Below are 26,045 nucleotides of genomic sequence, written 5' to 3'. Positions count from 1 at the left end.
AAAAATCAGGCTCAAATCCTTGTTTGTTTCAGTCATTCTCACAAAGCACTAGAATTCTTTACCCAAATCAGACCATATGGCATTGGGTTTAGCTTCCTTTATTTACAAGCCTTTCACAGTCAATTGTGTCCTTTTTCAAAGGTATTACAGTTCTATCACTACACTAGCAAGTAGCGAAAATTATCATTGTACTATGAAATTAACCCAATCAATCGCATTTCGGAGTTATACGCCTTTTGTTATGCCAGTTTTGTATACACATCGGTGGAGAAAGGTCTTTTGTTCTATTCTTGCGAAAGACGCATAATGTTTGGACTTGTTTTGAGAATTTCATTCCGTTGATAAACCTTTTCATAACGAATACGATTTCGATTGGCATTGTCTCTTCTTTAAAAGTTTCGAAATTTGGCCTCTTAAGGAATTAAATATGTTATATGTAAGTGTCTAGTTGCTAGCTGGTTGATGAAATATTTTATTACCTATTCCGTAAACACGTTCAGGCAAGGGCTTTAGGAGGTGGTTGACCAGTGCTATTTCATTGTTTTCATTGGAATCTATTTTGTGATTCATTGCTTTACGTAGGCCTACTTCTCTCCTACACATTCACAGTGTGATTCATGACCGTGAGAAACTATCTTTTCATAGGTTAGCATTTTTTTTGAAAAGTGTACAATGGTTTTTATGACCTATTAAGGAAATTCGGAACCATATTATTTAGCAGACATGAAGATATCAAAGGATATTTTCGCAATTGAGAATCTCTAGAAACGCTTTACGCACCCTGTTTCTTATTTATTACAAGTATTGTCCCTTATTTGCGGTGTTTATACCAAAAATCTATTTATAGGCCATTCTTTTCTTGACAATTTATTTGACATAAAGCAAATCCAACGTTCTTTTGTTATAAAATCGGTAAACTATTAACAGGCGTGTGTCCGAAAATGCATAAAGAGAAAAACATCTGATGACTGATAAGCAATAAATCAAGATATTGTTAAACGATTGAATAACGTGGGCGTGTCTATTAAGAAATTTAGTTAGCTTAAGGTGGCATTTTTTTTGAAAAATGTACAATGGTTTTTATGACCTGTTAGAGAAATTCGGAACGTTATTATTTATCAGACTTGAAGACAACAAAGGATATTGTCACAATTGAGACTCACTAGAAAGTTTTTACACACCATGTTTTTCATTTATTACCCCAATAAAATTGTCCCTTATTTGCGGTGTTTATACCAAAATTCTATTTATAGTCCGCTCTTCTGTTGACAATTTATTTGACATAAAGCAAAGCCAGCGCTATTTTGTTATAAAATGGGTAAACTATTAACAGGCCTGGCTCCGAAAATGCATTGTGTGAAAACATCTGGTGACTGATAGGATCAGGTAATAAAGGCTATTGTTAAATTATTGAGGAATGTAGGCGTGTCTATTAAGAAATTTAGTATAAAAGCGGCTTAGGAAATGATCAAAATACGCAGTCGATCTTCAAACATCGAAAGATAAACATGGATCCTGAAACTCTCCGTACAACATTGAACGAACTGACTATAAATAGACCAGAGGACTGTAATACCATAGAAGAATTGGAAAACCTAAGGGATCTAATTCCGAGTCCCTTAAGAACTGAATATGTAGATCGCCTGGCGAAACGACAAGAAGAAATTGAGCTGGGTATACACGAAGAAGCTCAAATCGCCGACTTCAACAGCTCGCAATATGACAAAGAGATAGCCGCATTTTTAGACGGAAAAGATCAAGGACCACCCGCAGAGGAGATACTATTGAACGATACCTTGGAGAGGGAGAACGGTTCTGAAGAGACGCTTTCTGACGATGATATCGACGTACAATGGGGAGGAGGAGAAACGGACCAACCCGCACCTATTGACAACGTACCTTCTTGCGAGATAATAGGGCAAAGTGAGAGATTTTACAAACATTTTAACATGTATGGCCGAGAGGTAGTACTTAGAGTTACTGACGATCCCGTCGCTAGTGTATGTACCGTAACCAAATGCATCCTTAGTAAGTATAGACCTACAGACTACGTCCAAATTACTTTAAAGAGTGCGGCGAATATTTGTAGGTCTGAACTAGAATTATCCTTTAGAAGAGCTGATCAAGTAGACCCCAATATTCTTTTTGACCAGCTTAGTGTTATGCTCTATGATGACGAAATGGAAGCATTTTTCCTAGGTCCTGTTAAAATTATTTTTAGCATTGTAAGAATACCGGAGGGTAAAGGGCGCCCTGTAGCACGAGGGATTAAACCTTTCAATCTATTCTGTAAAGATAGACGAGGTATTGTACGTATAGTCAATTCTGACAACCTGTGTTTAGCTCAAGCGTTATGTGTAGCTATGACTCATAGAGCTTACGCCGACGATACAACGGGTGACAAGACTCTAAAAACGCGATATTTAACTATATCTAAAATAGATCCAAAGGGCACACTACAAAGAAATGAGGCTTTAGATTTATGTTATAAGGCCGATGTAAAAGTTAGTGAGTGTGGGACTGCCGAATCGTTTGAAAGGTTCAAATCTTATTTAAATCAATATTCGATTTTCGTCTACAAATTCGAAAATAGCGTCCCTGTTTTGATTTTAGGCGAAAATGATCCATATGATACTAGGCCCCGCCTCTTTTTATTGAATGAAAATAACCATTATAACGTTATTACAAAATTAAGACCACTTTTTAGCCACGACCGATTCTGCGAAAAATGTCTCGTACCCTATTGGCGAATACAGTCCCATAAATGTAATGACTTTTGTTTTAGTTGCATGAGACCCACTATCTGCCAAGGTTCCCAGATAGCTTGTGAGTCTTGCTTACGGAAATTCTTAGGCGATGATTGCTATCAAAGCCACTTAGCATCTTCCAGCAGTAAAAAGTCCCTATGTGAGCGCCTTTTTCACTGTAAAGACTGTTTAAAAATTATTGATTTTTCCCGAAGAACTGAGATGCATATGTTTGATGAGATTTATTGCCAGGTCTGTAAGAAATATCAGCCCAGCAATCACTTATGTTATATCCAGGTTATCAAAGCCAAACCTCTGGAAGTGCCATCCGTTAAAAAGCCTAGACCTAATCAGCCAAATCTTATGTACATTTTCTTTGACGTAGAATGCGTGCAAACGAAGGTGTGTCAGGAAAAGTTAGGAGCCTATGAACACCAGGCTATCCTATTAGTCAGCATAACCGTGTGTGAGCATTGTATAGATGAAACATCCCTAAATTTTAACTGTAATATGTGTAGTCAGTTTGGTAAGCGTAAGCAACAATTTTCAGGCGGTAATCCTATAGCTTTATTTTTAGATTATTTAATGCAGTTGCATGCCGTTAAGAACGTCATCATACTGTCTCACTAGGGCAGTAATTATGATAATCAGTTACTAATTCGAGAAATCATAAATAGAGATGAAAAATTCGTTCCATCTTTGAAAATTAACGGAACTCGAATTTTAGAAATGAAATTGTTTAACTTGCTATTTCTTGATTCCTATAATTTCATCCCTGTAGCTTTAGCAAAGTTTCCCTCTACTTTTGGTATACCCGACGTAGCCAAAGGGTATTTTCCACATTTTTTACTCAATGTTGTAGAACATAATTTTGAAGTAAATAGACAGAATGAAACCAACTATGTTATAGAAACTAATCTCCCCCCTATCGAAGCTTATGGTTGTCAATATTTTACAAGGAAAAATTTAGATATCTTCTTAAAATGGCATAGCTCCGAGGATAGTAAAGGTCACGGTTTCGACTTCCTGAGTGAACTCAATTATTATTGTGAGAACGATACGGTTTTACTATTCCTAGGATGTTTAACTTTCCGTACGCTACTCATTAAAGTAACTGGCGTAGATCCATTTAATTGCGGCGCAATTACTCTTCCTGGCGTGTGCTCTTATGTGTTTCGCCGAAATTATCTTAAACCTGATACTATAGGCATCATACCCGCTAATTATTATAGACTTAGCGAAAATCAGTCGATAGGGGCTATAGAATGGTTAGAGTGGACTGCACACAAAAGAAACATAACTATCCAATCCTCCTTTAGAGGGAAAGAAACCAGAATCAAAAAACTTAAAGTAGACGGATTTTGTGAAATCAACAAGGAAATATTCGAGTATTGGGGGTGTTTCTATCATGGGTGTAAAATACACTTTCCTTTAAACAGAAACAAGGCTTTGCATGGAGACCCTGCGCAAACCTTGAATTCCAGATATTTTAGAAGCATGATCATGTTAGCCAAATTAGAATCTCTCAATTATACAGTAAATGTCAAATGGGAGTGCGCATGGCAGAAGGAAAAAGTAAATAAACCCGAAATAATAGAGTTTTTAAACCATAATGATATTAAGCCTAAAATAGTAAAAAGATTAGACCCTCGTGATGCATTCTTCGGGGGGAGATGTTGCGCAACAAAACTATACCATAAAACAACAGGATCGGAGCGAATTCACTACGTGGATTTCACAAGTCTATACCCATTCATTAATAAAACCACCAAGATACCTATAGGACATCCTGAGATCATATTAGACGATTTTCCTGACATATTTTCGTTTGATGGTCTTCTTAAATGTGACATATTACCGGCCCAAAACCTAATTCATCCCGTTCTGCCCGCTCGTATTAATGGAAAATTAACATTTCCATTATGCTACACATGTTGTAAAACCCAGTTTCAAGGTGATTGCGAACATACTCCTGAAAAAAGAGAATTGAGAGGTACATGGGTAGTCGACGAGTTACGTCATGCAGTAGAGAATGGTTACACAATCACACGAATGTACGAGGCTTGGTCATACAAAGTGACACAGTACGACCCCAAAACAAAACAGGGAGGACTGTTTAAAGATTATGTTAATACCTTTTTAGAATACAAAACCCTAGCTAGCGGCTTCCCGGCAGATTGCCAGACTCAAGAAGATAAGGAGAACTATGTCAAAAGTTTCAAAGACGAAGAGGGTGTAGAACTGGATATCACTAAAGTAGAGAAAAATGAAGGTCTCAGATGTCTTAGCAAACTTATGCTCAACTCTTTTTGGGGTAAATTTGGCCAGAAAACAAGACACACCTCTACCGAACTAATCAAAGATGCCAACAAATTGTACGGATTAATATTAAATCCAGACTTGGAGGTTAAAAGTTTACTAACAATCAACGAAAACACCGTACTAGTAAAGTACGAAGACATCCTAGAAAACGAGTTCGTACACAAACATACAAACGTAGTTATCGCTTGCTACACAACATCTATGGCTCGATTACATTTACTAAAACATCTTGAAAAGGTCGGAGACCTTTGTTTTTATTATGACACGGATAGTTTAGTGTACCTCTCGCCAGACGGCGCACATTTGCTACCCACAGGCGATTATTTAGGGGAACTAAAAAATGAACTAGAACCCTATGGCCCAGATGCGTATATTTGCGAATGGGGGAGTGCTGGACCAAAGAACTATTCTATGGATATTCTAGACCCTAAAACCGGCAAAAAAACTAACATTATCAAAGTTAAAGGATTTTATTTAAACGCCTCTACTGAAAATTATATAAATTTTGAAACAATGAAGAATCTACTAGGCGTAAACAATGAAGGTGAACCTCTAATGAACTCGGTTCAAGTCCCTATTGGTCCTCAAATCAGACGTCTACAAGATCACACTCTGATCACGATCAACCAGACCAAAACATATCAGGTCGTAGTGGATAAAGTTAGAATTCTACCTGACTATAAAACTACCCCCTACGGTTATATTAACTAGAATCCTTGACATTTTCCACATAAGTTACTTGTATATATTTTAGATACCCAGTATCAGTATTTTAATTAGTATCTCAAGTATTATTTTTAGTATTATTAACGTATTTCAATTAATAATATGTAACAATATTTTAACAAATACGCAGCGTTTTTGGTAATATTTTTGCATTTAGTAAGCTTTTTTAATTAGTATATATTAGCACTTTAGTATAAAAATAAGTATTGAATTGTTTTGTATAAGTGTAATTTTTATTTTTTGATGATAATTATAACGTTTTTTTAGTAATATTTCCATATTTTTATCAGTAATCGTATATCAGTATTTTAGCGCGTCAGAAAAAATATATTTTTTCGTCAATCTCGTGAACATTTTAGTTTAATAACTAGCCTGATATTTGTACTGAAATCGTATAATAACCATTATTGCTTTTAATTCATATTAAAAGTAGTATTGTTATATTTTCTATGAAGGTACAAGGGTATATATGCACTTAATAATCTCGCATGCAGTAGTATTGCTATACTTTCTAAGATGGTAAATGTTTATGTGCTTAATCATCTTGTACTACCATTTTTTTTTGAAGTAGTATTAATTTTGCATTTTAGTGAATTTGTTTGATATCAAAATCAGTGTAATTCTTGCTTTTTGATGATGTTTTTAGTAGCGATTGCGCATTTTAACTGTATATCAATATTTTAGCGCGTATATATTTTTCAGTCAATCCAATGAGGATTTTTAGTTTAATAACTAGTATTGTGCTTATTTGCCATGTATTCTATGTAATTCGTATGTCCTGATGTTTTTTTTTAGTAATTTTTTGCATTTTAGCTCAAGTAATTGTACTTATTCTCCAAATTCGTATTAAAACTAATGTGAATCAATTTAATTAATGGTGTTTTATAGAAGGTACATGGATATATATGTACTTAATAATCTCGCATGCAGTAATATTGTTCTATTTTCTATGATGGTAAATGTTTATGTGCTTAATCATCTTGTACTACTATTTTTAACTCAAGCAATTGTACTTATTCTCCAAATTCGTATTAAAACTAATGTAATCCTTATGTTCTGAGTTTTTTAGCTGTACTGCTTCATTTTAACTTCTAATCAACTGCCAAACTGTGCAAAAACTGCCGTAATACCACGTTTATGGTATTAAAATGTACTATTGTTCTAACCTTGTATTTCGTTTACTAGCTATAACACCCTACTGTAGTACCGCATCATAGGGTTAGTTGAACCTTTTTTCAATGTAAACCTTATCTCACTTAAAATTAGTTCTTTAGTATAACATAAACATACATGGATACCTTAAAATCATACAGGACGGTGTAGAAAGGGTTTACTTGAACTTATAGAATTACCAACACATTATACCCTAAATGTACGCAATATCCTAAAAATACACCTAATAATAACAATACAAAGCATACATCCTTACTGTAGAACTTAGTCTTTGCTTAATTTTCAATAAACTACGTAAACCTAATCTAGTTCTTTAGTATGGCATAAGCATACATGGAGAGACCTTAAAATCATTCAAAAAAAAACATTACGGGACGGGTGCGTGTAGAAAGGGTCTACTGAACCTATAGAATTACCATTAAATCATCCACTAAATGTATACAGTAGCCTAAAGATACACCAAATAATAACATTATGGACACTGAATGTCGTCACCAAGTCACATGACGTCGTACCAATACACTAAAAACAAATTCAAATTTCCCGCCAACAATATCACGTGATACGTGCCGTCCCCCCCCCCTCCAGCCATATTTTCCCCCTTCAGGCACGGTACCATCTAGAGGAACGAGATAGATAGAAAAGGGGGGGGGCAACAAATGGGGCTACGTAAAGGCCGCCTGTATACCGAATTAATTCGGTATACAGGCGTCTATACTCTCTCAGGTTATTAAAATTAATATCGGTCACGACGCGGGCTGGTTACTCATAAGGAGAAAAAAAATACCAGCGAACAGAGCGGATCTCTATTTTTAATATTACAATGCTTTACCTCCTAATTTCATTAGAGTTTATGTCTGTCTTTTAGAATACGATTAAGAATGTGTATAATGGGAGGGTGAAATGAAAAATCAAATAATTTTTTATCGATTCTTCTACTAATTATAAGACCATTCTGCGTAGTGAAAACATCCAGGAAATATCTCCGAATGATTTTGAAATTCCAATTAGGTTCCGATTTTATGGATAATTTGAAACAATGACCTCTGAGCCATCTCGTAACGCCCTGCCTTCCTATTGACAAAATTCTCCATGGCGAATGAAATTTATCGCGATATTTAATAAAAGTTGCTCGCGATGTAACTATCGTGGCTCGAGATATAGAGCGTGCAACGGAAATTCTGTTAACAGGAAGGCAGGGCGTTAAGCTATTAGTCAGAGGTGCTTATTTCAAATTATCTTTAAAATCTGATCCTAATTTGAATTTTATAATCATTCGGAGACTGTATTTCCTGAATGTTTCACTGTGCATATAATGGTCTCATAATAAGAAAAATCGATCAAAAAATCACTTTATTTTCCTCTTCATCCTTCCTTTAACGGCTATGGGATGTCCAATAAAGTATCAAGCAAAAATTGAAACTGAAATTGACTGTCTTTTTTGTAAAAAATAGTTCAATAAAGCACACGAACATTCTTCAATTTGAAACTCAATGAAAGTGTTGTTATTTAACAATTTTCGTCCAAATTTTATAAATAAATTTCAACTTTTAACTAAATATTAAAAATTATCCAAAATTTCTTTAAACAGGGTCGTTTTCTTTCCTACACAATAAAAGTCTTAAAACACAAAATGGCCTAATATACCAATACCTCTAAAGAAAGTATTTTTGCCATAGAAAATAAACGAAAGGAGTTGCAGACCAGCAGCGCAGAGAGACCAACTTCAAGTGTTTACCGTTCGGGTTAGTTTTAGCTGTTAGCTGTTATTTTCAGTTGTGATCATTGTTACCGGCATTCATTTTTTTTCATTTAATTTTTAGGCTTTTCCATTTGAACGTCAGTTGCGAAATATGCCTTTGCCCATGCTTTGGTTGCGGTCGGCTTTATTAGTAAGAATTAAAAGGGATATATTTAATTTTAGAAGTAGAAATAGAGAACGGTTAATGTTTAATTCAGTCCGACTCATAGCCCAGTATAGAGCCCCTCCCTCCAACACGTTATTAAAAGTTTAAAATTTCAGATTGGCTCACTTAAACTAGGTTTTTATGACGTTACTGACTGGGACGGCGAAAAATACGTAATTCCTTTTTACCTCTGTCGCTATGACCCGCCTCTTCTTTCATATCCCACCGTCCCGAGGAAGGGGTCCGGGACTTTGACGCGCGCCTGGATTACTGTGTTCCCTATTCCTACCTCTAAAATAAAATCTTTCAATGGCCTGACATTTGCTCTATCCGCGGGAGGCTATAGGCAACCCCAGGCTCCGTTTAGAAAAGCTCAATCGCGTTGCGAACCTTCCTAGCATAGAAGCCATCTCCTCTGAAGTTGTTTCTTAAAAAGAATAGTCGAATATGTCTATTTGAAGGGATCTCGTGAAGCGCATATGCCATCATGAATGAGATTTTCACTAGGCTGCAATGAGTCGGGCTGAAGACCTAGACGTAATTAATATGAGTTCTAAATATTATGATATCATGGCCCAAATAACAATATTTTGAAACCGCTTCTCCTCTTCAAAAGACGCGAGTTTTCTCTTAAAGAGAGCGGGAAGTGGAAATTAAAGTGATTTTTTATCGGTTCTTATAAGACCAGTCTGCATAATGAAAAATTTAGGAAATACCTCCCATTGATTTTAATATTCAAATTAGGCTAAGATTTAAAGAATAATTTTAAATAAGGACCTCCGACCAATCGCGTAACGCCGTGCCTTTTTGTTAACAAAATTCTCGTGGAACGCTCCATGTCTCGCACCACAATTGTCACATCACGCAATTTTTTTCAAATCTCGCGATAAATTGATTCAACACGGAACGTGCCACGAGAAAATTGTTTATAAAAGGACAGGGCTCTACGCGATTGGTCGGAGATCCGTATTTAAAATTATCCATGAAATTTCAAACTAATTAACGTATAAAAATCGTTCGGTGTTATTTCCTGATAATTCACTATGCAGATTGGTCTTATAGAAGAATCAATAAAAAATTACTTAATTTTCCACTTCACCATCCCTTTAATGAGCGTCTGAATTGTTTCAAAGTATCGCGCCACAAGACCAATCATATATATATGCATAAAGTGCCATAACATCTAACAAGCATTATTACGACAAAGATTCGATACTCGATTATGAATTATCGCCACTCTAACCAAGTTTGCCAGATTTTGAATAAAAGCTGATTACTCGTGACCTATTCATCCGAATTGAATTTGGTGAAAACTTTTCAAATATGAATCGACCCCAAGGAATCCGAAAATCGCATTTATATCCTCGAGAATCCAATATTTTCAAAGTTGATAATTTTGAAATTTCCGGTTTCCGGTATAAGTATGCAAAGGACAACTGTGAAAAGGGGAAAATATGAAAGAGAAATGCAAATATTTTATAACGCACTTTATTCCAGAGCGCTAGCTTGAATAGTTTTTGAAATATAGTAAAATATGTGCGAAAACTGCAACGCGCAAAGACTTTTTTAACAGTCTGTACGCGGCGAGCGGCTAGGGTTACGAGAAAAGTCTAGCCTCCCAATGGCAGGGCTTCCACCAAAGGTTCACGCAATAGCGCATTTTCTTATCCCTTATTGTGAATCAATCGCCTTATATACCCTAAATTTACGCAAGTTGGAAAACCGAAATAAACCTCTCCGAGCCGAGACGAATTTACTTTCTAAACACAGGTCCACCAGCCAACGAAAAAACCGGAAATAAATAGTTCAAATTAGCGAAATATTGCCAAGGTAATTTGTAAAGGTTTCCTGTGTATCCTCAATAATTCTAATGAGGACCTAATATCTATCACTTAAGTGTGTATTTAACTTTCGGCTCACTATGAACCGTTAACACCTCCAATAAGAGGACACGAAATAAGGTCAATTCTAGTTTAAATCTAGGGTATCTTATTTCATAGACCCAATCGTTTCAACACTTACGGAGAGATGAAGTTTTAACACCCATATTATCTAATGAAGTTAAGAGTTGCGTTTACACTATATATAAATGTAGTAAAGCTGAAAAGTAAACACCAAATTTGAAATGTAATATCAAAAGATGTCCTTGGAATATTGAGATGAAACAGAGCTTTATAGCTACACAACTACTTAAAGAATCGAAATGCCAAAAAATATTTAAACTATTTCCATTTAATATTCTGCAAAAAAATGTCATCCTTTTGAAAGAGATCTTTTCATCCTACTCGCTTTATATTAGCTTTGATATTCGTGTAGTGTTTCGATTCAGATGCAATCTTCATTACTCGTTCTATATAAACTCTCACTTGTGTCATTACATAGAAATAAGTTAATCTTAAATAATTAAATAAATATAACTGATATTAATTATTTTAATCGTCAGTATTTTACGTTAATTATAGATAAGTCGGTTTAAGAAACTTAATTCTTAAAATAATTTTAAACATAGCTATATTTAATGTTATACTTCTAGGGAACACCTATATCAGAACTTTTGTAAATTTAGGGTATATAAGGCGATTGATTCACACTATGGGATAAGAAAATGCGCAATTGCGTGAACCTTTGGTGGAAGCCCTGCCATTGGTAGGCTAGACGTTTCTCGTAACCCTAGCCGCTCGCCGCATATATCTTGAGCCTAACGACGATGATGGAGTAGAAGCCAATGTTACAGATTGGTGTCTAAGTGGTATAGACGAAAGACCAGTAGATGGTGATGTTAGAAGCCAATGTTAAAGATTGGTGTCTATGTGGTATAGATAGACGAAAGACCAGTAGATGGTGGTGTTAGAAGCCAATGTTGCAGATTGGTGTCTATGTGGTATAGACGAAAAACCAGTAGATGGTGGTGCTATAAGCCATTAAGAACAGAGTGGTGTGTATGTGGTGTACACAAAAGACCAGTGCATGGTGTTGTTGTTAGAAGCCATTTAATACCGGTTGGCATTGGGTGAAACAATTGGTGGTAGGACATCAGATCAAGGTGTAACGGCTAGATAATGATTGGCGTCAAGTAAGATGGATAGAGCAATTAAGTAAAATTTTCCGAATTTCTATGTACCGCGAACGCGGTCCGGAAATTGCGAACGCGTTTGCTCCGATTTGCCAACTGCGAACGCGGTGACAGAGACACAGACACGTCCAGTGTTAAACCTCTCCGTGAAGTCATCGTCACTCGGAGAGGTAAAAACTCATAGATCGAATCTTATGTTTAACTACTAATATTATAACTGCTGTATTTGGACAATTTTTACGATTCTGAGGGTTTAGTGCAAAGTAAACCAAATCCAATTTATAACAAGTTGAAAAAACCAAAATATTACCTCTCCGAGTCAAGAGGACTACTTACAAACTTATTTACTCAGATTTGGAAATGTTTCTTTTTTATTTATGAACAAGTACTGAAGTTAAAATTTATGAAATATTAAAGCAGTATACAAAGCATAGCAAATAAACTGTAAATCAGACGACATTTTACATCCAATAAGGATATACTTGTACACATTAAAATCATCCGATGGGGAAAAACGGGAAATGAAGAGATAAAACTTTGGTGGATATTACCTTAACGTGTTTGTAAAGGCCCAATTTTCTACTCCTCAACTGTTTACTCTCTATGATCAAAGCCATATTCAAAACAGGGTTGCCGTGTAAACACTATCCTCTCGTTTCACCTCAACGATTTTTTTAGTTTGTCAACATGACTGTTAACGTTACATAACACCAAAGCTTATTTTTGGCTACATGCAATGATAGTAAATGCGCACCATAAAAAGCATGAAAACACGAAGCTTTAATCCGATTACGATCAGCAGAACTCACCAAAAAAGACAACGGATTTTGGAAAACGTTTACCATTGAGCTCTGTCGTCATAGCTTTGCTGAACGCTTTTCTCCGGTCATCGGTGTTTTAAAAATGACGCTAGCGCAATAAAGTGTGCAAGGTACCAAGGCTTAACAAAAATTGAATGATAACATATTTATAGAGTTAGATAAGAACAACTTTCATAATTAAAATTGGAAAGACTAACATGTCTCTTAAAACTCTCGCGTGATCAACTGGTTTCACGCCAATTAAATAGGTATAGTCCCATCAGAATCACCAAGAGCTATTTGTAATAATTCTTCCATGTTTTTTTCGCCAAGCTGAGATCTACGCGTGTTACGCCACGTTACGTACGTTTGGTGACCGAGCTGGCTCAGCGCTGAGCACCGTGACGTCAAAATACATAAACAAAATCCCGTTCTGTAGGACACTGCTAACAGCGCTGAGCTCTGCTGAACGCGGCCCAGATTTACACCATGATGCTTTATTCAATTATAAAATCTAAGCCTGATTATTTAAAAGTGTAATTAACTTACAGCTCGCTCTTAAGACTGAACCGTTAATGGCTCTGCATTACAGAAACGAAAACCAAGCGATTACATTTTGGTTTACTAGGCCTATTGACAAATAAAAATTCTTTTGACCGACATAGTAGTGTTCTTTTTGTAATCATTAAAGAAAGGATTATGTTATAAACAGATGTAGTATAGCTAATCAACAATTTCAAATAATAATATAAAAAATATTCTAGGGATATCAAAATGAAACAGAGCTTTATAGCTACAAAACTGCGTAAGGCATCGAAATTACGAAAAATATTTCCATATATTAATTTTGCTTTATGAGAAAACCAAATATTAAGGTTTTGTTGTATTTCTTTACACATCAAGACAAGGCGAACTGCTAACGCGGCGAACTAGCATAACAACGGACGGACACAAACAGACAATCACATAGACTGCTTTTTAACCCTTTTCGTATTAACCTTGATTTGAGAAACAAGATTATCTTCAATTTTAAAATAAATATTGTTAATATTAAACATTTTCTTCGTTAGTTATTCGCCTTATTGAGCGTTACATCGTTTTAAAAAAGGACAATTAATCATTCTTGAGAGACTTGACTAATTTTGACGTTTGAAATGAAGCATACGCCTGTTGCGTCAAATTCTCAAATAGGTAGTATATAAAGGATTCGAATCGTAGGTATGGATAACAAAACCCGCAATTACGTTAACCTTTGGTGGAAGCCCCGCCATTGGAAGACTAGACGTTTCTCGTAACCCTAGCCGATCGCCGCGTATGTCTTAACCTTAACGATGATAGTGGAGTAGAAGCCAGTGTGTACAGACTGGTGTCCATGTGGGATGGACAAAGACCAGAAGATGGTGGTGTGTGGAAGCCATGTGGTATGGACTAAGACCAGCAGATGGTGTTTAGACGCCAGTGTGTGCAGACTGGTGTCCATGTGGGATAAGCAAAGACCAGAAGATGGTGGTGATTACAAGCCAGTGTGTACAGACTGGTGTCCATGTGGGATGGGCAAAGAGCAGCAAATATTGGTGATTAGAAATCAGAAAGTACAGGACAAAAATCCAGACGATGGTGGTGTTAGACAGGCGTTGGAATAATAGCCAGTGTAAGTGGAATACAATTTTCGAAATTTCCGGGAAATGTGGTCCGAAAATTGACAACACGTTTGGTCCGATTTGCAAACAGGGAAGCGGTCACGTGGGGTGTAACAACAGACTGACAGACAGACAGACACGTCGAAATTAGAACCTCTCCATGAGATACGTCACTCGGAGAGTTAACAACAGACTGACAGACAGACAGACACATCGAAATTAGAACCTCTCCATGACATACGTCACTCGGAGAGGTAACAACATAGTGTTAGTACAAACTACAAGAAAAATAAGTGTACCATTAAATTTTAATCAAATAAAGTTAATAGTTTGATATTATTAAGAAACAAAGAACCATTGTTTTAGAAAATTGAAGCTAATGCGTGAAGTGCAAATCGAATTTTAGCTTTTCACACGCTATTGTTGTGAGAAAATTTGATACAAAGACTCATGTAAACTTACTGCATGGATATAGTTTGGTAAATCTTTCAGCAAAACCTGGTAGGTAGTGCATGATTCTCTTCTATATTTTTCTTCATAGCAGCTCTAGCAGGTTTCTCGTCGTCCTTAAAACAAAGTTAAGTCATGGAGGAAATATGTTTTCACGCCACAGGATAGACAACACCCAATCTCCGACGGCAGCTTATTATAACTCTATATAAGAGAACAGGACACCATAACTGCCTCACCCACCCCCCTTTATTCCGTCTGTAGGACGTACATACGGCACACAGTGAAAATCATATGTTTCAATTTAAACCATAAATGTGTATTTAGTTTTTATCCAAAATTCAAACCCAGGAAAGCTTGAATTGAAACCATTTTGAAATCTATTGGATTAATTGAAGAACATTTTAATTTTAGATCATTCTGGTTTTGATTTCAATAGTTTAGGTTTGAACCACAAGTTTATCTTGCATAAACCATTACAGTACTCTTTAAGAATCGCAAAAGTACGAACATAAACCATTTTCTAAAATATGGTTTAAATTCTGTTGTAATGGTTCAAACGTACCCAAATAGTGTTATATGAAACTAGTAACGTTTATTTTGCAAACCAGTTCTTCACTGTTAAAAGTAACATGTTGGTCTGAAGCTGCACGATTATTATTATTATTATGAACAGAAACTATGATTGCGCTACTGAAAGTAACGTATTATTCTTCAGTTTCAAGATTAGGTTTTTGGTTTGAGTGATGCTAAGGCATTAAAATGGTATACAATTAAACTATTACTTACATTTTAGTTTTTTATATAAACCCTAAGTGTTCATTTTAAATAATACTAATGCAAATGGTTTAGTTTCGAACCATTACTAATGCAATTAAAATGTCTGCTCAGATGGTCATGTGGTTCCCTACCACTAGACCGAATTCCCTTTGGACCAAACCCAATCTTGGGAGGTTCCATTTAACCGAACTCCCGCACCTAAGGCGGCTTTCCCAATGTAGAAAATAGGGTCTAGAGAAGGCACTTATTTAGATTGTTTATTGCTAATACGTCTCCGATATTAACGGAGTATCAAAGAGATACATTTTTAAACGATTTGCGAACCTATCTAAATATAAAAGAAAGGTGAAATAAGCCAAAATCAATAAGATATCCTTTGATAATATAGTTAAATGGTCCTTAAAAAGATAAACTTATATATAAATCAGGGTGAATAAACATTTTAAAGTAAATTGTTGACATATTAATGGATTTCTAATGAAATGTTTGTTTTTATTTCAAATTTACATCAGCTGAATCACGCAATTTTACTTCAGAATGAATTTTGTTATTATTTGGGTTTTCAAATATTTTAATTCAACCGGAACCCAACACTCGGAAAAAGCCCGGTTTTATTATGCAAGGACCTCAATGAAAATAAAAACATTTTTTAAAATCGGTGATTCTAACCTAACCTTACCATACCTAACCCAACCAAACCTTACCTTACTTTACCTAACCCAATCTAACCTAACCTTACTCGACAAAATCTTTATTTTGTAGTGTTGATTCTTATTTTGACGCGACGATAATTTCGACCAATGATATACTAGATTTAATGTCGTGAAACTGTTAATGGACAAATTATGTTAGTGATGATCACTAAACAGTTTCCTTTGGTAAAATGTGTGTGGTTATTGGAAAAAGATTGGACCAATAAAAGACCAACGAAAATAAACGACGCGTTTTTGTCGCGTTGAAATGAAAATCAACGCGACGAGACTATTTCATCGCGTTAAAATATTTTCAACACGTTTATGTAATTTTGTATTTTTAAAATTTAAAGACACGCCCCTGCTACGGCCTTCAGATTTCCGATGTATGATTCGTTGAAATATTTTTAGCGAATATATCCGTCAATTTGGTTGGTTTAAAATTTAACCCGACAGAAAATTTTGGTCGCCTTTTCTTTAATTTTGATTTGTGGTGCATGTGACACGATTGGCGTTCCATAGAGCCATGGGGCTGGCAATACCAAACGGTTGTTTGGATGTTGCAGGGAACCCAGCCGTCCAATAACTACTATAATACGCTACATATTTGAACCTGTCCTGTATTATCTTATAATTTCATGAAAGGTTCTAATATTATTTGTACTCTTGACTTAGTCGAAGTTTTCATATAGTTAAGCGGCAATTTAGCTCTTTCATCGAGAACAAATTTATTGACAGCGAAATTTCGGACCTCGCTTCGCTCTCTTAGGGTCTTTATACATAGTATTCTCATTTGGTTTTTTGTTTTCAAAGTAAAATCCGACTTTTTTCAGATTTTTCAACATATTTAAGCAAATATTCGATACTAGTATACAAATTCGAGAAACATTTGCCGGTATTGGTGGTTGGTGAAATTGACGACGATAGACGAAGACTTTTGAATGAAAGACGTCACTATAACATAATAACTAATATTATACCCCTTTATAACCATGACGTGTTTTGATTCAAACGCCTCCTTCCTTTTTGGATAAAAAGTAATAAAAAATGTTTCACGTTCTGCTAAAAGTGCCGGAGAGAACAAAAAATGAGAATGGGAGCCCACATATTTCGATAAGTGTTCGAGATCATTTCAGAGTCACGAGTGTTATAAAAGCCACTTGGAAGTCCTGAAATCTCTTTGCGAGAGACCGTACCATTGATCCGACTGTTTTAAGATTATAGACTTTAGAAAGAAAAAAGATAAACACTTTTTAAATCAATCGACTGATTTTAATGCTAATCGAATTATTCCATCTAAATTAGTAGAAAAATTACATATTTTCAAGAACAGTTCGATTTTCCGAAGCATTTTATCATGAAATAAAAATTTTAGGGAGTACCTGTTGAGGGATCAATATTAAACAATTTATATATATTCTACTATTTCTAAAAAGAGCAAGTGATCTTTGTCAAAATTTAGAAGGAAAATGTTGATTATTTTAATGGCGGATGCAAAATCTTGAACATCAGTCTTCTCAGCAACATTTAACCGACGTAAATTTTTTTTAGTGCAAACTTAAAAGTTTCACAAGCCAGGGACAGTTACAGCTATTTCCGTCAAGGTGCTTATCAAGTTAGTGAGAATCGACACAAAATCTGTGCAAAACAGTGGCGTCGCCAGGGGTTATTTGGAGGCGCTCGAGCCCCCTAAAAATTCTCTGAAGCCCCTCCTAAAATTTCTTAAAAGCGCCCCCTTATATTTACCGACAGTCTCTCATAATTATTCAGTTGGGGTGAATTGAAGTTTTATTATATGAAAGTGAAATACACATACAAACACTATTTCATATTTATATCATCTAGAGCGTATGTATACAGTCGTAACAGTCTATTTTCATGATTTTTCTATAGCATAGCTTCCCTACACCGTCCTAAGCATTGAGGGCAACATCTTTCCCCTTTCGCCTCAATCGCCTGCTTTCCGAAGCAAGGCCCGTCCTCTAGCCACTATAGTACCGAGGATCTCCTAATCGAACAATTTGAAATTTTGCCATTAACTGCCCCCCCCTTAATTAAGGACGCCCACTAGTCACACTCGAGTTTAGTCTAGTCCTGATTAATAAAATTAATTTGTGTGATGCGAAAGCTTTTGTGATAAAACATGCGTTCAGTCCTTAATTACTTTTCCCTATTTTATTACTATAATATTCGCCTTATAGACAAGAGGGTGTCGTGATAAAAGTGATGAGTTTTGAAAAATTGGAAACACAATACTTTAGGGAGGGCTTAAGCCCTCCCAAATTCGAGACCCTGGCGACGCCACTGGTGTTGTATCGATTCACAGTGTTCTCATAGACTAAGCACTAATAGAAGTTAAGCATAACGAGAAAGCATTTCCATTACTTCCACGAGTATTACTTAGTTGTTTCAGAAAAGTATTTATATAGCTAACGTCTCCGAACAAAGGATAATAAGGTAACTTGAATTTTACAATATAAATTATTTTGGGCAAATAAGGTCGAGGAAAACGTGCGACAAAACCCTTTCATTTTTTTAACATAAGATCTACCTTTTCATATTTACAATTACTCTATGAAATGAAAGTCATTAGAAGAAAGGATTTCACGAGGACAAAGCAATCAGAATACTAAAGAGTTTTTGATAATTATAGTTTCATATAACACACTTCAGTCACGTTTACACTAGACATTTCGAAACCGTTTTGAACAACTTTAGAAAGGTCGAAATGTAACCTTTAACTGTTAGCCATGTAGAACCTGCACTAGAAAATGTTTATACCTTTCTTTTTTAGAAACAAAAACAAGAAATACAACTTAAAAATAAGAATGATCATTTTCTCTTGTAAGATCTACATGGTTAACACCTTAAGGTTGCAATTTACACCTTTCTAAAACTGTTTTTAAGTGTCGAGTGTGAACGCGGCCGCAATTTCTCCTTTTCAAAAATACTCATTTAAATGGATGTATGTATTGTGGTAAATTATACGGAATGATATTTGTACGGAAACTGTAATATATCTCAAAATTAACACTGGTCTCTACATTCGAAAAATATATTTTGAAGGGATAAGGCAAGAACTCCTTAGGAGACCGGACAAAAATATTTCGATACAATATTAAGACCATATTTGAATTTTCAGATCGCTGCAAGACCCTTATGGCAATTTAGTTGTTTAGCTTTTATCACTCCAAATTTTAGTTGGTGTTTAGAGCACCGTTACGCAACGCAAGATGTATGAAGGAAATAATTCACGAGAATTTAAGTTTGTAACATCATACGTAAGTATGGAAAATACCCCGTACTTGATTAAAGATATCTTCAGTAATGTTATTTATTCTAACAATGTTCATAAATTAAAAATATACAGGATAACGATGAATTTGGACGAAATATAATAAAAGGAGTTATTTCTTACCGGAGTTCGTTTTTTTATTTTCTTCCGGCGTACATTCTTAACAATATTCGAAATATATCGTTAGTAATTCCATATAGTCAATTCATATTTTTTGGTGTAATTGATAAAATCAACAACTATATTTACGAATTCAATATTTCTGCTTTTTTCATTAGATTAAAATATATACCACTTCCAAACGTCTTGGAAACTCTTTTGAAAGTCCACGGTTATCAAAATAATTTTTTGGGTCATACGCTTGGCATCGCAACACAGAAAAAGGTTGGTAAATATAATGTTTCTGATTTTTTTATCACATCTCAATTAAAGCCTCGAGTGAACTTCAGTTTAGAGACGATTTTAGACGAAAAGTCCATTCCGTTTTAAGTTGCAAATTATAATCATATCATCCGAGGGGTCAAACGTTTCGGAAAAAGTGTATGGGATTTCGAAAGCCAATTTGATTTCTTCGGATTTCTATTGATTTCGTTGGATTTCACTTAATTTCGTCGGATTTTTTGAGTTTTTTATTTCTTATTTTTTTAATTTTGCAATGAATTTCGCTATCTATTTACTGATTTTGCAATTTCGTTACTGATTTCAGATTTTTTATGAGATTTTGAAACCAGCAAAAGTACAGTCGCGATCAAAAGTTTCCGGCCTTTTTCATTCGGTCGCCATTTTCTTTCTATAATAGCTAGAGCGATGAGTAAGACGTTTTTGGAAAGGCTGAGCCCTTGAAAACCCGATGCCATCGAAATTAATAGAAAATCTTGAAAGGAGCACGAGCAACACATGAATGTGTAAATTATCGCAAAATGACGTCACGAAATATCTCTTCAAATTTGTTGTGGTCAGGGTTTGTAGAAAATTGAGATAAAAAATGATTATATTAGATAAACAAAACATAATATCTAGGCCTATTAGACGAATTCGTTTTTATTGGTTTTTTTATAAAGATAAACACTTTTTGAACGCTATTTTTTACTGATAAAGAGTTTTCCTTTGAGATTGTTAATGATAAGGTAATCAGAGTTGAATTTTCATTTTAAACGTGTACTACGCGAATTGTTTTCGTGCGAATAAAACTAATTTAAGAACTATCCGTGTAAAACTTTCTTTTAAAGATCCACGCTATCACCCACCTTTAGATAATTCAGTTAGTGCGAAAATATACGCGAAGATATATTTCATGGTGCCGAAACCCGGGACTGATAGTTGGATGAGTAAAAGTAGTTAAGTAACTTGTGAACGGAACGTTAAAACTTCGCGGAACGTTAGTTTATCCCCGAAGAGACTTTAGCCAACGTACAATTACTGAGGACATGGAGCAAGTTGTGAAATTAGTGCGTAAAAGAGGTACACTAAGAGGCATGCTGACCAGGTTAATCCAGAAGATAGATGCAGAACTTGGGTCACCTACGGTAACGATCTCAAAAGTAACCTTGTCAAGTTATATATTGCAACTCGAAGAAAAGGAAGCGAAGTTGAAGGAATTGAGCAATCTCATTGAGGACGAAATCAGTGATCCTGACCAATACGATGCAGACCTGTTAGAAAGTGAAAAATACCTTGAGGAAATCATGAACTGTAAGGCACTTTGCAAAATTACTCTTCAAGATTTAACAAATGGAGGACCGGGAACGCTATTGGGATCTCCTGCACATCAGCCCATTGCGACTACGCCTGTGCAAATTGCAACTCCCCAATTACCAACAGTGAAGCTACCACAAATTCATATCGAGAAATTCTCAGGCGATATAAACAAGTGGCAAGAGTTTTGGACGCAATATCAAGTGACAATCCACAATAACTGCAATTTGGCTGACGAGGAAAAATTCTCCTACTTGAGAAGTTACTTGAGCGGCACCGCGCGGGCAAGTATCTCTGGACTGGATTTGACGGGTATTAACTACGGAATCGCTATCGATACTTTGAAGGAACGATTTGGAGAAGAGGACAAATTAGTTCAAGCCCATATGAAGAGATTACGTAATATCGAACCAGTAAGGAGATCGTCTGACATTCGGGGATTGAGAAGATTCTTTGATACGCTCTACATCAACCTAAAAAGCCTTGAGTCCTTAAAGGAGAACACCGAGACATACGCCGTCTTTCTTATCCCAACTATAACTGAATCGTTACCTGAAGACATCGTCCTAAGCTACACCCTACGTAGCAGGAAACAAACTGGACCGAAACTAAAAGCACTTATAGATTTCTTACAAGATGAGGTCGAAAGCCGAGAACAAGCCTGCAAGTTAAAGAACATCTCATGGAACACAAGTGATCAAGACTATAAACCTCGTATGGAATCTACTCATCGTAGAGAAGGATCCAATTTCAAGTCAAGATCGACGAATCCATCATCTACCATGTCCTTCAACGCGATAGCGAAGTCAAAGAAAGAAAACAATTGTATTTTCTGCCAAAGTACTCACAACATAGAGGAATGTACAGCTCTTACGTCAGCGGAAAGGAAGGACATAATTAAGTCACAATCAAGATGTTTCGTCTGTCTGGGATTGGACCACTTTGCAAGATTCTGCCGAGCGAAAAGAGTCTCATGCAAGTACTGTAACAAGCGTCATCATCAAGCAATCTGCGAACAACAGTTTCCAGATCAAGAAGTTAAGTTATCAAACGAAAAATCGCAAGATAGCACTATACTTATGGGTACAGTTTCACAAGGCAAGAAGACATCCAATAGACAGGAAATATATCTGCAAACTGGTTGGGCACGAATCTCTAATGGAAACAAGAACTTGGTGGTTCGATATTTTTTGGATAACGGGAGCCACCGAACATATCTGTTGGAGAAGATCTCTAATAAATTGGGCCTGACTGAAGTTGGAAAGGAATCTCTAAGTATGCATAGCTTTGAGAACGAAGGTCATGAAGTGGAAAGGCGCAGAGTCAAGTTCACTATTGGAAATATCGATAACTCTCAGATGGTAACAATTGAAGCACTGGAATCTCCAAAGATCAGCAGCGCAAGATTGAGGTTCCCCAATGAAGACATTATTACAGTCGCTGAGGAAAAGGGAATCAGGTTGGCTGACACCTGCTATGACGTAAGAAGAGAGACTGAACATGAAATAGGCATCTTGGTGGGAGCTGATTTCTACTGGAAGGTCGCCACTTGCAACCTAGAAAGGGTTCAAGATTCGTTGATGGCGATGGAGACGATTTTTGGATGGTGTCTATTGGGAGCCACTTCCGGTAGAAGGAATGTTAATAATGACGATGGAGTTTACAACGTATGTGTCTTGAGCGCTGTCTCGGAAGAAAACGAAGACGATCGAATTTCTGAAGGACTGAGGGCCTTTTGGGATCTCGATTCACTGGGCATTGTAGATCAGCCATCGGATAACGCCACAAGCGAAAGGCTCATCAGACAAGAATTTGAATCCAAAATCAAGTACGACGGGCAAAGATATCAAGTTAGTCTGCCCTGGAAAAATGATGTGATACTCACAAATAATAACAGAACGATAGCCGAAAGAAGATTTGAACACCAATTGAAGAAACTTCGTAAAGACCCCGGTTTGCTGCGAGATTATTCAGAAGTCATAAAAGGATATCTGGAGGCTGGAATTGCCGAACCGGCCTACGGAGAAGGTTTGCCAGGACGAACGTTTTACCTACCTCATCGTGAAGTAGTTAAGAGAGATCGGACTACAACCAAAACCAGAGTAGTTTTCGACGCGTCGTCGCATGCAATTTGTTCACCATCCTTGAACGACTGTCTCCACGCTGGGTCTGCTCTAAATGTTGACCTTCTAGGCCTTCTCTTCAAGTTTAGAAAACACAAGGTTGCCTTTACGGGAGATATAGAGAAGGCGTTTTTGCAAATCTCACTCGCCACTGAAGATAGAGACGTTACTAGATTCTTTTGGATCAAGGACAGCACGGATAAAAAGGATCCAGAAAAAATCGTTTTACGCATGACTCGAGTATTATTTGGGATTAACTCTAGTCCCTATTTGCTCGCTGCTACGATCCGTTATCATCTACAGAAATACAAGGAGAAATACCCAGAAGGAACTGAATTATTGACGGATTCCCTATACGTTGACGACTTGCTTGGTGGAGCATGTGATGAAGAAAGCGCCTTAAAATTAGCTCAGGAATGTCGTTATATTCTTGGAGAAGCAAGCATGCCACTACGAAAGTTTCGGTCCAATTCCATTGGGCTCTGCAACCAACTCGGAGATTCGGAACAGTCACAGAATGTGTTACCAATACCAGAAGGCGTATCACTGAAGGTGCTTGGACTGACTTGGAGACCAGATACCGATACCTTCCTCTTCGATGTCAAAAACCTCCTCGATTTCCTTTGTCAACGTCAGGATTCTAAACGCTTTATCCTCCAAGCATCGTCAAGAATATTCGATCCCATTGGTTTTATAACCCCCTTTACAATCCGGATAAAATGTCTTTTCCAAGAGATATGGCAAAGAGGAATTCAGTGGGACGAAACCATACCGTCAGACTTGAAGACTCGTTGGGAAGAGTGGTGTTTGGAGTTACGATATCTGGAACAAGTTAAAATACCCCGCTACTATGGGATGACGAAAATGGATCGAATTCAGTTCCACTGCTTCACGGATGCAAGTGACAAGGCGTACGGAGCTGTGGTGTATATCCGAATTGAAAGCGATCTAGGCGTAAACGTTAATCTGTTGGTATCGAAATCAAGAGTAGCTCCTTTAAAGAAGATCACCATTCCCAGACTAGAGCTCATGGGCGCAGTTGTTGGAGCAAGGCTAATGACCACCGTGCGATCTTATTTCATCAAGGAAAATCCGACAATACAATTTTGGAGCGACTCGACCATAGCCATTTCGTGGATAAAGGGTACGACGAAACAATGGAAACCCTTTATTAGTAACCGGGCTAGCGAAATTCAAAACAGTTACGACCCTTCTTTATGGAGATACGTACCTGGAGGATTGAACCCAGCCGATCTTTTAACCAGAGGATTATGCGTCAACAACCTAATTCAAAACGATCTTTGGTGGAAAGGACCCGAATTCCTAAGGAAAGCGAAAGAAGATTGGCCAGATCAACCAAGAACGCTACTCTCAGATGAAAAAAAGGAGAGTATTAATACTGAACGAAGACCCACGTCCACAGAAACTACAGAAACCTTACTTGCCTTAAATACGAAGACAGAGGAAACAAAGTCTCTTCTAAATTTGATCAATTACTCAAGCTACGAGAGAGTAGTGAGGATCGTCTCATGGGTCCACAGATTCATACAGAACACTAAAGAGAAATCCATCAATCGACAACAAGGTGCCCTAACAACAGAGGAGCTCAAGAAGAGCGAATTCTATTGGGTAGTTCGATCTCAACAAGAGTCCTATAACGAAGAAATCTTGGCCCTCAAGAAAAACAGTATCGTGGATCGTCGGTCGAAGATATCTGATTTAAAGGCATTCATTGATCCAGAGGGTCTTCTAAGACTAGGAGGGAGGCTACAATTTGCTGATCTAAATTACGAGGAAAAGCATCCAATAATATTATCTGAAGACCACCCGTTTACGCTCCTACTTATTAAAGAACGTCACGTACAAGTAAAACACATGGGAGTCAATGCTACATTGGCCAGGTTGAGATCAGAGTTCTGGATTCCAAGAGGCCGACAAACCATCAAAAAAGTCCTGTCGAAGTGTCTAATATGCAGGATCATGAAGTCTAAGCCATTGGATCAAGAAACTGCACCTCTACCTCCAGAAAGACTATCAGCAAATGCTCCCTTCGAGGCCACGGGAGTAGACTTTGCTGGACCCCTGCTTGTTAAACATTATGAAATCGACAAGAAAACATGGATTCATTCAAAGAGTTACGTTGCATTGTTCACGTGCGCTACGACAAGAGCCTTGCATTTGGAATTAGTATCGAGCCTGAGCGCGGAACATTTTATTATGGCCTTGAAGAGATTCGTCGGAAGGCGAGGAGTGAGTCATATCTTCCTGTCGGACAACGCAAAGACATTCAAGCGAACGGACAAGGAGATGTCAAAATTATGGGGTTCCGTTTTGACCGAAGAACTGAAAGAATATTTTGGCCTAAATCGCATTCAATGGAAATTCATTGTGGACAGAGCCCCATGGTGGGGAGCTGCATCCAGGACGTGACGGAAAGATTCGGGCTTGCTCTATCAAAACCATTAATGGACATATTATTAAGCGACCTCTACAATTATTGTATCCTATGGAAGTATTATAGACCAGTTAGAACTTAGGAAAAATGAGTTTAACTCATTTGGTGGGAGGATGTAGAAAATTGAGATAAAAAATGATTATATTAGATAAACAAAACATAATATC

At 36.6% G+C, this 26,045-nt stretch overlaps 1 protein-coding gene across 1 annotated transcript; it reads left to right on the top strand.

Annotated features, from left to right (window-relative positions):
* The first annotated feature begins 825 nt into the window (after positions 1-825).
* LOC149632458 (uncharacterized) lies at positions 826-25,853 on the top strand. The gene is made up of 5 exons (XM_089851127.1): positions 826-1,923; positions 4,891-5,221; positions 8,792-8,847; positions 20,835-20,939; positions 20,989-25,853. Exons 1-5 carry the CDS (start codon positions 1,509-1,511, stop codon positions 25,851-25,853), a joined length of 5,772 nt encoding a protein of 1,923 aa, XP_089707253.1. The 5' UTR covers positions 826-1,508.
* The last annotated feature ends 192 nt before the right edge of the window (positions 25,854-26,045 follow it).

The sequence above is a fragment of the Phalangium opilio genome, unplaced genomic scaffold (genome assembly GCF_054372755.1).
Source record: "Phalangium opilio isolate 3A_F unplaced genomic scaffold, DU_Popi_V2 ptg000100l_1, whole genome shotgun sequence".
In the NCBI taxonomy this organism is placed as follows: Eukaryota; Metazoa; Arthropoda; class Arachnida; order Opiliones; family Phalangiidae; genus Phalangium; species Phalangium opilio.
This window is presented reverse-complemented; position numbering and strand designations above follow the sequence as displayed.

What these genes read in the sequence shown, in the direction of transcription:
- LOC149632458 (XM_089851127.1), top strand. Translation starts at nt 1,509, where the DNA reads ATGGATCCTGAAACTCTCCGTACAACATTGAACGAACTGACTATAAAT. An exon ending in TTGCGAGATAATAGGGCAAA is followed by an intron (nt 1,924 to 4,890) that starts GTGAGAGATTTT and finishes ATACCTTTTTAG; the next exon opens with AATACAAAACCCTAGCTAGC. An exon ending in GAAGACATCCTAGAAAACGA is followed by an intron (nt 5,222 to 8,791) that starts GTTCGTACACAA and finishes TTTAATTTTTAG; the next exon opens with GCTTTTCCATTTGAACGTCA.